A 13,349-nucleotide genomic window follows, 5' to 3' on the forward strand; every position below is an offset into this window, starting at 1 on the left:
CACTTCGTAAGCCCACTCATGTTTCGCAGAGCTTCCAGACACCATTCCCCCATGATACCTCAAGTCGATCTTGAGAAATCCAATTAGAAATCATAGTCCTAGGTAGTTTAATAATAAAAACCCCTCTGAGGCTACCATATCTGGCTTGAAATATGTATTCGTATCCTAGACCCTGAAAAATTAAGTCCAGAGTTCTTCCAGCAGTAATTCACCCATTTAGGAGTCCTGTTTTTCAAAATGTATAATAAGTTTAATGTGATGCCTTTTATCAACTCTTAAATTATTTCACTGAGACCAACTTGGGTTCCACAGTCCCATTGGAGTGATTCTAAAAAACAGTGTAATTAAAGAATGACCAGGCAGATTGTTTTTTAAAATGCACATTTCTAAGTCCTACCACTCCTGCAACTGTATTCCTTATTTTATGCTTTGAGAAACCCTGCTTTAGGGAATATTTATTTATTTATTTATCTATTTATCTATCTATCTATCTATCTATTTATTTATTTATAGCTGCATTGGGTCTTTGTTGCTGCACGCAGGCTTCCTCTAGTTGTGGCGAGCGGCGGCTACTCTTCGTTGCGGTGCGCGGGCTTCTCATTGCGGTGGCTTCTCTTGTTGTGGAGCACGGGCTCTGGGTGCGTGGGCTTCAGTAGTTGTGGCACGCGGGCTTCAGTAGTTGTGGCACGCGGGCTCTAGAGCGCAGGTTCAATAGTTGTGGCGCGTGGGCTTAGTTGCTCCGTGGCATGTGGGATCTTCCTGGACCAGGGCTGGAACCCATGTCCCCTGCGTTGACAGGCGGATTCTTAACAACTGTGCCACCAGGGATGTCCCTAGTGGACTTAATAGGTGAAAAAAATGTTGATTAAAAAAATGTGATTTTGGGTTTTTTTTTTTTTTCTGAAAGATGCTTTAATGTCCCATGTCTGTCTCATTAGGTGTGAAGATATGTGATGTATATAATGCTGTCATGGATGTGGTTAAAAAGCAGAAGCCAGAGCTGCTGAACAAAATTACCAAAAACCTTGGGTAAGATGCTATGATATACGTTGTCACTCTGAGTCAATTTTCATGACTGGCAGTCAGGCAAAATATTCTTAGATGATTCAACCAATATTTATGGACTATTAAACTTCACTGTGTGCCAGGCACATTATGTTATCAGAGAATGTGAGAAATACTTGAGTTCTACTCCCAGGGATAGGGTGGAGATTTTTCCAGACCAATGTAGTAGATGCTAATAGTGTTCCAGCCTTAAATTACAAATGTGAGGAGACATTACATACTATATTTCCTTTCTTAGAACACCTCAGCTCATATTTGCAAATTAAGTACTCTGAGATATCCTACTATTTAAATTCTTTTTTCAATTTTTATTTAATCCAGTGTTTCTCAAATGTATTTGACCACTGAACACCTAGAAATACCTAATAACATTCTACAGAACCAAAGACATTTGAGAAGCAGAAGCTCTAGGCAGTCTCCTTAGATGGAAGCTAGTTGGGGTATATAGTTTATATCTGGACTTCTCTGATGGACAAGAGGAAATATATTGACCTATACCAAGTCTTGGCCTAGGTGACTTAATGAAGCCAGTTATCAGCATTCTACTAAATATAATAAGTGTTATATGCAGTACTTAATTAGAAAGTCATTTTCAACATATTAACCCAAAGACTGTCCTCAGATCTTCTTTAACTGACTGATCAGCAGGGGCAAATCACTCATCACGTTTTCTTGCCTTATCTTGAAAATTGAAATAGGATCTATTGTACTTGACTCAGGTTAGAGGTCTTTTAGCCTATTGCTGAAGTTTCTCTTCATTCCTTTTTTAGGTTTGGAATGGGCATTGAATTCCGTGAAGGCTCTTTAGTAATTAATAGTAAAAATCAGTACAAACTGAAGAAAGGTGAGTTTTACATGCATGCAAGAGAAAAATAACCTTTTTGAAAATTTTCTTTTAGCTTTGTCTCCCTCTATTCTGTATAAAATCACACTTCTCCATCCTTTCACAGTCATTGACTCATTCCTGTTTTGCTCTTTCAGGAATGGTTTTCAGCATCAATTTGGGATTCTCAGACCTGACTAACAAGGAAGGGAAGAAACCAGAAGAGAAAGCCTATGCCCTGTTCATTGGTGACACAGTGCTTGTGGATGAGGTATGTACTGCTTCTTCCACTGTGAGTGCTCGTGAACTGACTTTGGAAGCACATTTTTACCCTATGGTTCCCCCCCCCCTTTTTTTAATTGAAATTTATAATTTATAATTTTATGTTTTATAATATATTTATAATATATGTATAATATGACTTATAATATTTATATGTATAATATATGTATAATATGATTTATAATATTATGTTAGTCTCAGATGTACAGCAAAGTATTCAGTTATATATTATTTTTAGATTATTTTCCATTATAAATTATTATAAGTTACTGCATATAGTTCCCTGTGCTACATAGTAAATCCTTATTTACTCTGGTTTATTGCTTATCTATTTTATGTGGGTTTTTGTTTTTATATTTGTTAAATGCTAGCTAAGGGGAAGGAGAGATCCCTATGATAGCCTAATACCACTAGGGATAGAGATTGTTTAAGCCAAACCCTTTGTTACATTGTGGCTTGATTATGATAATGTCAGGAACTGATTCTAATAATGGAACTGATTTTTTTTTAGTAATGGCTTTATTGAGCTACAGTTTACATACCATACAATTAAAGTGTACAATTTAGTGATTTTTAGTATATTCACAGTTACGCAACTATCACCACAGTCTAATTTTAGAACATTTTCATCACCTCAGAAAGAAACCCTGTGCGCATTAGCAGTCACTCCCCATTTCCCCCTCAGGCCTAGGCACTGACTTTCTGTCTCTAAGGATTTGCCTTTTCTGGATATTTGGGGTCTTTTTGTGACTGGTTTCTTTCACTTAGCAGGAACTGATTCTTAATAATAGCAAATATTTCAGCGCTCTTATTATAAGCTAAACATGTTTATGCATTAATTCATTGAATCCTTATAATAGCCCTATGAAGTAAATACTCTTATCCAAGTATGCAGATAAAGAAACTGTGGCACTGAGAAGTATAAGTAACTTGCCTAATGTCACCGAGCTGGAAAGTGATTGAGCCAGGTTTCAAGTCAAGCCTGTATTCTTTTTTTTTTTTTTTTAAGCCTGTATTCTTAATCATGATCCCAGTGTTGCCTCCCAAATTGTAGTTCCTAATGTGCGTTTCAGAAGATAACTGGTTTTATTTGTTGTCAAAAGATTTTTTAGTACCAGAAGGTTCAAAGCATGGCCCAGCTATTTACTGGGTTTGAAAGTGAAAGTGTTTCACTTAAATGCTCTTACAGATGTCTGACTTCCTCCTTGTATTCCAGGATGGCCCAGCTACCATTCTCACTTCTGTGAAGAAGAAAGTGAAGAACGTGGGGATTTTTCTAAAGGTAGGAAGAAGATAAATGAGTGGTATAGGAAGTTTGATACAGTGAAGAAGATAAACAATATTGGCTAAAATAATTAAGACCTGAATTTCTGATTATGATTTTTTTTTTCCCCCCCATAGAATGAGGATGAGGAAGAAGAGGAAGAGGAGAAAGATGAGGCTGAGGACCTGTTGGGAAGAGGTTCCCGAGCAGCATTACTTACAGAAAGAACACGAGTAAGTTTATTAAGTTTACTGTATTACTTTGATGGTTCACAGGTTCTGATAACTTGGGTTTTCCCTTCTCTAGAATGAGATGACTGCAGAAGAAAAGCGAAGAGCACATCAAAAAGAACTGGCGGCTCAACTCAATGAGGAAGCAAAGAGGCGATTGACTGAACAGAAGGGGGAACAGCAGATTCAGAAGTAAGAGTTTGCATGGGGTAGTAAGATGGTTTTAGGGTTATATGTGATTTGCAGAAATTTCTCAAAAACATTTTATTCCCACTCCAGAGCTCGTAAATCTAATGTGTCCTATAAAAACCCGTCTTTGATGCCTAAGGAACCACATATTCGGGAAATGAAGATCTATATTGATAAGAAATACGAGACTGTAATAATGCCTGTGTTTGGCATTGCGACGCCTTTTCACATTGCCACAATAAAGGTACTAACGTTGAGTCAAGCTCCATCCAAACAGTGTCTTAAAATAGAAGACTGTCCTGTCTGCATCGTCTCTCACACTCTGCTCCTTCTGACTCTGCCTTTCCCACGTTACTGACTTTCCCCCTCTCCCTAATCTCCTGCTGTCATTTTCCTTCCTTTCCAGTTTGCACTTTGGAGAAAGTTAAGTGATCTAGTCTAGAAACATAATTTTCCTATTTCTCTTTGAACTTTGAGAATTTTTTTAACCTGTTTTCATAAATGTGGCACATAGAAAGAACTTTGAGAACTCAGTGATTCTTTTGGAAACACGCATTTGGTCATATAAAAAAATAGGCTAAATATGTAGTTTATTAGTTTTAGATTAAGGATTACAAGCTAAGTTTAGCAGCTTGTAACTACTAACTTAATTTTAGCATCTCTATAGCTACTGATCTTTATCTAGGAAAGAAATCTGTTTATTTTGCTAATGCTTTTCCTTTCTTTGAACAGAATATAAGTATGTCCGTGGAAGGAGATTATACTTACTTGCGAATCAACTTCTATTGCCCAGGCAGTGCTCTGGGCAGGAATGAGGGCAACATCTTTCCTAACCCAGAAGCCACTTTTGTCAAGGAAATGTGAGTTCCCAGGAAAACAACCATCCCCAAATGCCTGTTGGCAGAAGTGCTACCCTCAGAAACATTTCGTTCTCTGTGCTGTGTTCTCCCCCATTCTAGTGAATGGCAGCACCTTCCTCAGTGGCACTTGATTAGGTTCACCTTGCTAACTTTGTACTGTTTTGAGGATGGAACCTAATTTAAATCCTCGTGAAGATATTTTATCCTCACTATATACATATTTGGTGATAAAATCTCAAATGTGTGCCACATTGGAGTCTATTCATTCTTGAGGTGGAATAGGATAATTTGGGGAAGTTTATGCTGGATTGGAAATATATGTGTGATTCCCCCACCCAATGGATTAGTCACTTATAATATTCTCTGTTTAAGAGAGAAGAAAGGGAGGTTTTTTCAGCTTTCCAGACATTGTTTCACCATTCAGTAGTACCTTTTTCTCCTAAAAGATATTAAACCAGTTATAAAACATAATAATGGGTGCAGGTTACCTGGCGTGATAAAGAAACTCACATAAGTGCTTCCCCTTTTCTGCAGTACATACCGAGCTTCAAATATGAAGGCACCTGGAGAGCAGACAGTACCAGCCTTGAACCTTCAGAATGCTTTCCGAATTATAAAAGAAGTGCAGAAGCGTTACAAGACTCGGGAAGCAGAAGAAAAAGAGAAGGAGGTGAACCTGAACACCAACAAAGCACCTTTGTGCAAAAGGACACATGTGGGTTTTGGGGACATGGAAAGATACGTGAAAATTCACATTGATTTTCATTCTGCTTAGGGCATTGTGAAACAAGACTCACTGGTGATCAATCTAAACCGGAGTAATCCCAAACTGAAAGATCTGTACATTCGCCCGAATATTGCCCAAAAGAGGATGCAAGGCTCACTGGAGGCCCATGTCAATGGTATGGATGATCTCTCATGTGCCTGGGCTTTGTCTTCAGGGGCACATTTGTAGGAATGACAGATCAGATAATATAGTAGGGCAAGGAAGTGCTTGGAGGAATCTACTTTGACATCGCTGTATGGCCAGAAGGAAAGGAAAGCTCTGTACCTTATTGGCATTTCCTCTGACCCTGTTCAAATCAGCCAGAAAAGATTCAGTACCTTCTGGCCTAACCTGATGATGTTCCTTGGTACTTAGCTGCTTCGTTACTTCCCCCCCAGGTTTTCGCTTCACGTCTGTCCGAGGAGACAAAGTGGATATTCTATACAATAACATCAAGCATGCTTTGTTCCAGCCGTGTGATGGGGAAATGATTATTGTTTTGCACTTTCACCTCAAGGTACATCTTTTTATCAGCTAGCTGTGAGCTCTTGGGCAAGATCTTTCTATCTCCCTCTTTCCCTTGAAACAGTGATGAAAAATATCACCTATCGCATAAGATCATCAGGAGGATTGAATCAAATAATGCTTATAAAGTCCACAGTGCCTGACATCTAGAAGGTGCTAAGCGTGTTTGTTCCTTTGGTGTGATTATATAATGACCTCTGAAACGTATAAGGTCTTCTCCAAATTCCTGTTTCTGAAATAGAAAATTTTTGCTTTAGACAATTTATTACCAACATAATCTCCAAAGTCCATTCTAATAAATAGGAGTGCTTTTAAAAATTTATACTCTTTCATATTCCCAGATGTCATTATTGATGATGACACCAGGGATGGTTTAACTGTTTTTACGTAAGTGCTGTGGTTTCCAGTGTAGATATTTTAATATTTTCATGTTTTGTTATCTTGCTTGTCTGTTGTGTAGACTTCTTTGTGGAAGAAGTCTTATGACTTCTTTCTTGTTCTTTCTGCTTTATGCCCTCAGAATGCCATCATGTTTGGGAAGAAGCGGCACACAGATGTGCAGTTCTACACAGAAGTTGGGGAGATCACCACAGACTTGGGGAAACATCAGCATATGCATGACCGAGATGACCTCTATGCTGAGCAGGTGAAATTTGGTTTTGCAGGGGAGTGAGGTAGGATGCAGTCCAGATCTGAGTTCAGTAATTGTTATATTTTATAAACAACACCTGAAACTATCTGCAGAACTTTCTCAAGTATCTGCTGGCATGGTGTAGTGCTATGGCTTATGGATTAGACTTAAGTTGCAGGCTCAGCTCTACAGTTAATGTTATGGTGACCTGTAATAAAGTATCTGTTAGTATCATAGTTATCAGAATTAAGGACTACAAAAGCACTTCATGCTTTTTGAAGGGATTACTGTTAACAAGTAAAGTGATAACTATAGTTAATTCGTAATTTTTTCTTCTGCAGATGGAACGAGAAATGAGGCACAAACTGAAAACAGCCTTTAAAAATTTCATTGAGAAAGTAGAGGCTCTAACTAAGGAGGAACTGGAATTTGAAGTGCCTTTTAGGGACTTGGGGTAATGTATCTCCTCCTCTTTTCGGCCTTTAGAAAAATTAGTTATTCTTCCTTTAATAATAATTTAACGTGACATATCATGTCCTTTTTCCTATGGACATCCATTCCCTCTTGGAAATGTTTAAGGGCTGGGGTGAATGGCTAAGACTGAGAGGCTCCCTCTGGAAATGAGTTTCCAGCAAGCATGCTGGAGTTGTGTTTGGAATGGGAAAAGGAAAGAAGCCTGTTGTGGCAGCAGCAGTTTCTCTTGCAATGAGCCCCATCTTAGGTGAGTTTCTTGCTGTCTTTCAGATTCAATGGCGCTCCCTATAGGAGTACCTGCCTCCTCCAGCCCACTAGTAGTGCGCTGGTAAATGCTACAGAGTGGGTGAGTATTTCTGACCTCTTTTTAGGAAAACAAGTGTTAGAGAAAAGAAAGCAAGAGGGTAGACATTTTGAAAACTAGGTCCTTATTTCTTTGGATTTTCATTTGTGATGCTTACTTAGATATAAAACTTACTGAACAAATGATTTGTAAAAGTCTCTTTAGTTTTTGAAGACAGTTTCTTTACATAATTTCCTTAAATGTATTCTCCTTTGAGGAAAGATTTTGATCTTGCAGATCCTTTCACTGGGGCTTCTTGGTATCTTGTATTTAGTCTTTGTCCCAAAAAACAAACAAAGAAACAGTTTAGTTATCCTTTGTGTAGTGATTTTTCGATCCTGAAAGTGTTTGAAAATGCTAGTGCTTTGTGGGAAGTATTTTTATGAAAATAATCCTGTTCTTTCCTGACAGCCACCTTTTGTGGTGACGTTGGATGAAGTGGAGCTGATTCACTTTGAGCGAGTCCAGTTTCACCTGAAGAACTTTGACATGGTAATCGTCTACAAGGACTACAGCAAGAAAGTGACAATGATCAATGCCATTCCTGTTGCCTCTCTTGACCCCATCAAGGAATGGTTGAAGTGAGTAGACCTGCCAGCAATCTCACACTTAGCGCATGAACGTTGTACCATACAATATGAGTGTGGTATGTCGTACATAAAATCTGCTGGTGTACTTAGTGAAACTGCCTTTGGGTTGTTATCAACCAGGACTCGAAAACTTGGGATCTGTTAGACATAGAGCCACTTTTTCCTGAATACCCAACAGTAGTTTATGGATATAGGAAAATCAAAATCTAAGATCTTTTTTGACTCTACCTGATGGATGTATAAAAAGATCCATACACATGTAATAATTTATTTACAAAAAGTGGGGGATATTTCTTTCTAGTTCTCTATTTTTACTAAAAGATGAGATAGAATATATTTTTATTTTAGCCTTTGACATTCATATACTCACACTTCAGCTAAGAGAATTCCTCATAGAAGTACCGGAACCCTGATTAAAAGGGAAATGTCACTACATAGGTAAAGGGTGAGGCATGTGTAGCCATGAGTATAGATTGCTCTGCCCTCCTCCCCGCCTCCACTTATCTGTGAAGGGGAGGCACTATAAATATAAATCTCCTCTTAAGAAGTGGGTTGAGAGAGCTTAGAGATAGACTGTGAGAAAGATACAAATTTATAGTTAATATGAGGATTTTCCTAAGAAACATGTTCAGGTAAGTGATATGGTATCACAAATATTTATTAAATTTGTATGACTTTTTAAAATCAGCTTTATTGAGGTACAATTTACATGTAATAAAATTCATCAATTTAAGTATATGATTTGATGTGTTCCAACAAACGTGTACAGTCTTGTATCTACCATCATAATCAGGACATAGAATATTTCCTTTACTCACAGAAGTTCCTCATACCCCTTTATAATAGTCAGTCCCCTCCCTTCAACCCTGTCACTGGTTTCTGTCACTATATATTTTGCTTCGTCTAGAATTTCACATAAATTGAATCGTACAAGTACGTAATCTTTTGTATCTTTCATCCTTCACTTGGCATAACGCTCTTGAAATTGATTCAAGTTGTTCTGCACATCATTACTATATTCCTTTTTATTACTGAATAGTATTCCACTGTATATACTAGAGAGTCCATACTTTATTTACCCATCTACCAGTTAATAGACATTGGGGTTGTTTCCCTTTGGGGGTCTTACGAATAGCTGCTATAAATGTTATGTACAGGTCTTTGTATGGACATATGTTTTCATTTCTCTTGGATAAATGACCTAAGAGTGGGATTGCTGTGTCATATGTTTTATGGTTAAGTGTATGTTTAACTTGATGAGAAACTACCAAATCGTTTGCCGGAGTGGCTGGAACACCTGCAGTATGTGAGAGTTATAGTTGCTCCACGTCCTCACCAACACTTGGTGCTGTCAGTCTTTTCAGTATTCGCCATTGTGGTGGGTGGCTGTCTCATTGTGGTTTCAGTTTGCATTTCCAAGATTACTGATGATTTTTAGCATCTTTTCTTATGCTTATGTGTCATTCTGTACTTTTAATAAAGTATATTCATGTTTTTTGCCCATGTTAAAAATCACATTGCTTGTCTTATTACTGAGTTTTGAGAATTTTTTAGGCTGGATACAAGTCCCTCATCGAATATAGGTTTTGCATATATTTTCTTCCAGTAGTTTCTATGCCTTCTCATTTTCTTAAAATGTCTTTTAAAGACCAAAAGTGTAAATTTTTCATGAAATATGTTTGATCAACTTTTTTCTCTTGTAATTTCTGCTCTTTATGTCTTATCTAATGAATTTTGCCTAACCCAAAGTCATAAAAATTTTCTGTTCTCTTCTAGAGTTCCATAGATTTAGGTCTGTGATCCATTTTGAGTTAATTTTTTTTACTGTGGTATAAGAATCAAGGTTCATACTTTGCATATTATGTAGCCAATTATTCTAGTTATCATTTGTTGGAAAGATTATCCCTTACCCATTGAATTACCTTGGCATCTTTGTTTGAAAAAAAAAAGGAATATGTAAGAGAGGGATCTAATTCTGGACTGTATTCTGTTCTATTGGTTTACTTGTGTCCTTACACTGATACTGTACTGTTGTGAATATTGTAGCTTTATAGTAAATCTTGAAATCAGGTAGTGTAAGTCTTCCCATCTAGCTCCTTTTCAAAGTTGGCTGTTATTATTTTGGCTATTCTACATTAATTCTAGAATCAACTTGTGTCTTTCAACAAACTGGTTTATTTTGTCTAAGTTTATCAGTTCTACTATTTGTGCAATCATATATCCCCTTTCATTCCTAATGTTGATAATTTGCTCTTTTTGTTGGTCAGTCTGGTTAGAGGTTTATTGATTTTTTATTTTTTGATTTTTTTTCCCCCCATCATTATGAAATGTCCTTTCTTATTTCTGGTAACGTTCCTTGTTTTGAAATCTACACAGTGCGATATTACTATAGACTTCTAGCTTTATTTTGGTTAGAGTTTGTATGGTGTGTCTTTTTTTCCGTCCTTATACTTTTAACTTACATTACTTTATATTTAAAGTGATTTACTTGGAGACACCATATATTTGGGTCTTACTTTTTTTAATCCATTCTGAGAATGTCTACCTTTTAATGGGATTGCTAAAAACAGGCCATTTACATTTAATATAATTAATAGCATGGCTGGGTTTAAATCTGCCATATTTTTTTCTTTTTTTTTTTTTAAAGAAGGTCAGTTTATCTATCTACCTACCTACATACCCGCTTTGGGTCTTAGTTGCTGCACTCCAGATCTTCATTGCAGCGTCTTCGTTGCGGCATGCAGGACTTGCGTTGCAGCACGTGCGTGGCCTTCTCTTTTAGTTGTGGTGCACGGGCTCAGTAGTTGGGGCATGCAGGCTCAGTAGTTGCAGTGCACTGGCTTAGTTGCTCCACGGCACGTGGGATCTTAGTTCCCTGACCAGGGATCGAACCCGCATCCCCTGCATTGGAAGGCGGATTCTTAACCACTGGACCACCAGTAAACGTACCATCTTGCTATTTGTTTTCCTATCTGTTCTTGTTGCTTTTCTCCTCTTTTTATGCCTTCTTTTAGATTAATTTTATGATTTTTTTTAAAGATTTTTTTTTGATGTGGACCAATTTTAAAGTCTTTATTGAACTTGTTACAGTATTGCTTCTGTTTTATGTTTTGGTTTTTTGGCTGCAAGGCATGTGGGGTCTTAGCTCCCTGACCAGGGATGGAACCCGTACCTCCTGCATTGGAAGGTGAAGTCTTAACCACTGGACCGCCAGGGAAGTCCCTAGATTAATTTTATGATTCTTTATGATTATCTTCCTAGTTCGCTGATTAGCTCTACACGTCTTTGTTTTACTTTATGATGATTACTGTAAGGTTTACATATACATCTTTAACTTATCACAGTCTGCATTCAGATAATATACCACGTCTGTTAGAAGGTTGTTATGCTTCCATTTCTCTTCTTCTGTCCTTTCTGCTATTATTAATCATCCATTTTACTTCTAATATACTGTGAATTCCACAATTTATTGTTATTATTTTAGCTTCTAAACAGCTATCCTTTAATTTACAAAATGAGTAGGGGAAAGTCTTTTATATTTACTCACATATTTACCATTCCTGATGCTGTTCATTCCATTGTGTAGTTCCACAGGGATTTTTTTAGTCCTGTGCTGCTTTTTATGCAATGTTTGAAAACTGTCGTTCTATATTTTGTTTGGTTTTCTGGTTGTTTAAGGTGCAAATGTAAACCTAGTCCTTGTCACTCCCATCATGACTAGAAGCAGAAGTTTCAGTGTTCATGATTGTGCCCATAATGGCTTTATGCTAGTCTCTCACACAGGTTTTATGCTGAAGGTTTCTTGTTGTGTCCTTACTATTATTGTTTTTTGGTTTTCTTTTCTCTTCTTTCCCACCCACTTTGATTCTGTGCTCCTCAGTAGACGTGAATAAATGTCATTTGAGCATTTCTTAACACAAGGCACTTTAAATACTAAAAAAAGGTGCTCTCTCGTGAGGGCTAGTGCTCTGGGAGACCAGACATCAGATGTTTGGGTACGTTGTGGTGGCACAGTGCAAAGAATACCTGCTCCCAAGTATGCAGAGGGTATCTGCTCTTTAGAGATGCTAATGACCAAGATGACACAGGATGTTCTCACAAAGTATAGAGGATTGATTTTGACTTTATAATGTTATTTTTCCCAGCTCTTGTGACCTAAAGTACACAGAAGGAGTACAGTCCCTCAACTGGACTAAAATTATGAAGACCATTGTTGATGACCCTGAGGGCTTCTTTGAACAAGGTGGCTGGTCTTTCCTGGAACCTGAGGGTGAGGTGCGTGAGTGTGGGGTTTCTTTTCTGGTACATAGTGTTGCCCATTCCATTATCATTTGGGCGGTGAGGAGAATGCCATATAAGTAGTACATAAGGGACCAGATCAAATGGGAGAAGCTCTGAACACAACTTGCTATTGTTGTTTCTCCAAGTTAGTTTTACAGGTAAATGATAAATTAATTGGGCATTGGTAGCCACTGACAAGATTTGAGATTACAAAAACTGTTCCTTCAAAGAATTTCTTAGTATTGGGAGAAAATTCTTCAGGTCATCTTGCAAAAATTGTTTTCTAAAAAATGGTCCTCCTACCTCTGCATAGTGCGTTATTACCAAGAGTATGTCTGTGGTTAATTTTCCTGGGTAAAGAAGGATGAAGTGACTCTTTAAGAAATATGAATGAGATATTTAGGGTATCTAATGATTGTACCTTATAGTAATTTTAATTAAGTCTTTTTATCTCTTGGTCACTCAGGGGTTTGGGTGTTTTTGTTTCATTTTTTCATGTAAAATAGAAATAATGCTGGTGTGCTAAGAGGGTTGAATTAATTCATTAAGTTAATAAAGTAAATGTTTAAAAAAAAAAAAGGAAAACACCCAGTGTATAGTATTATGCTCTCTCTAATTCACCAGGGGAGTGATGCTGAGGAAGGGGATTCTGAGTCTGAAATCGAAGATGAGACTTTTAATCCTTCAGAGGATGACTACGAGGAAGAGGAGGAGGACAGTGATGAAGATTACTCCTCAGAAGCTGAAGAATCAGGTTGGTCTTCATAGGAAAACGTGTTCATGACTTCTTAACCTGATGTCATTTCTGGAGGCTTTAGAAGGGAAGAATTTTATCATTCCGTTCCATTCCTGTCTAATAAATCATGCTTAATCAATGTTATTCCAGATTATTCCAAGGAATCATTGGGCAGTGAAGAAGAGAGTGGAAAGGATTGGGATGAACTGGAGGAAGAAGCCCGAAAAGGTAGATTTGTTGTTGTTGTTTTATTTTTTTTGAGGCACAGGTTTCAATATTTTGAGATATTA

At 37.4% G+C, this 13,349-nt stretch overlaps 1 protein-coding gene across 1 annotated transcript in view; it reads left to right on the forward strand.

Annotated features, from left to right (window-relative positions):
• Nucleotides 1-13,349, forward strand: part of SUPT16H (SPT16 homolog, facilitates chromatin remodeling subunit) — a 30,427-nt gene that overhangs the window by 15,145 nt on the left and 1,933 nt on the right. Inside the window, exons 8-25 of the mRNA XM_068548130.1 lie at nucleotides 939-1,029; nucleotides 1,836-1,909; nucleotides 2,047-2,159; nucleotides 3,387-3,452; nucleotides 3,572-3,667; nucleotides 3,741-3,856; nucleotides 3,944-4,097; nucleotides 4,586-4,713; nucleotides 5,248-5,383; nucleotides 5,489-5,615; nucleotides 5,878-5,996; nucleotides 6,525-6,650; nucleotides 6,977-7,089; nucleotides 7,380-7,455; nucleotides 7,864-8,033; nucleotides 12,188-12,317; nucleotides 12,948-13,077; nucleotides 13,210-13,287. Coding sequence (XP_068404231.1) covers nucleotides 939-1,029; nucleotides 1,836-1,909; nucleotides 2,047-2,159; nucleotides 3,387-3,452; nucleotides 3,572-3,667; nucleotides 3,741-3,856; nucleotides 3,944-4,097; nucleotides 4,586-4,713; nucleotides 5,248-5,383; nucleotides 5,489-5,615; nucleotides 5,878-5,996; nucleotides 6,525-6,650; nucleotides 6,977-7,089; nucleotides 7,380-7,455; nucleotides 7,864-8,033; nucleotides 12,188-12,317; nucleotides 12,948-13,077; nucleotides 13,210-13,287 — 2,043 coding nt within the window. The remainder of the gene's footprint in view (nucleotides 1-938; nucleotides 1,030-1,835; nucleotides 1,910-2,046; nucleotides 2,160-3,386; nucleotides 3,453-3,571; nucleotides 3,668-3,740; nucleotides 3,857-3,943; nucleotides 4,098-4,585; nucleotides 4,714-5,247; nucleotides 5,384-5,488; nucleotides 5,616-5,877; nucleotides 5,997-6,524; nucleotides 6,651-6,976; nucleotides 7,090-7,379; nucleotides 7,456-7,863; nucleotides 8,034-12,187; nucleotides 12,318-12,947; nucleotides 13,078-13,209; nucleotides 13,288-13,349) is intronic.

The sequence above is a fragment of the Eschrichtius robustus genome, chromosome 1 (genome assembly GCF_028021215.1).
Source record: "Eschrichtius robustus isolate mEscRob2 chromosome 1, mEscRob2.pri, whole genome shotgun sequence".
NCBI lineage: Eukaryota > Metazoa > Chordata > Mammalia > Artiodactyla > Eschrichtiidae > Eschrichtius > Eschrichtius robustus.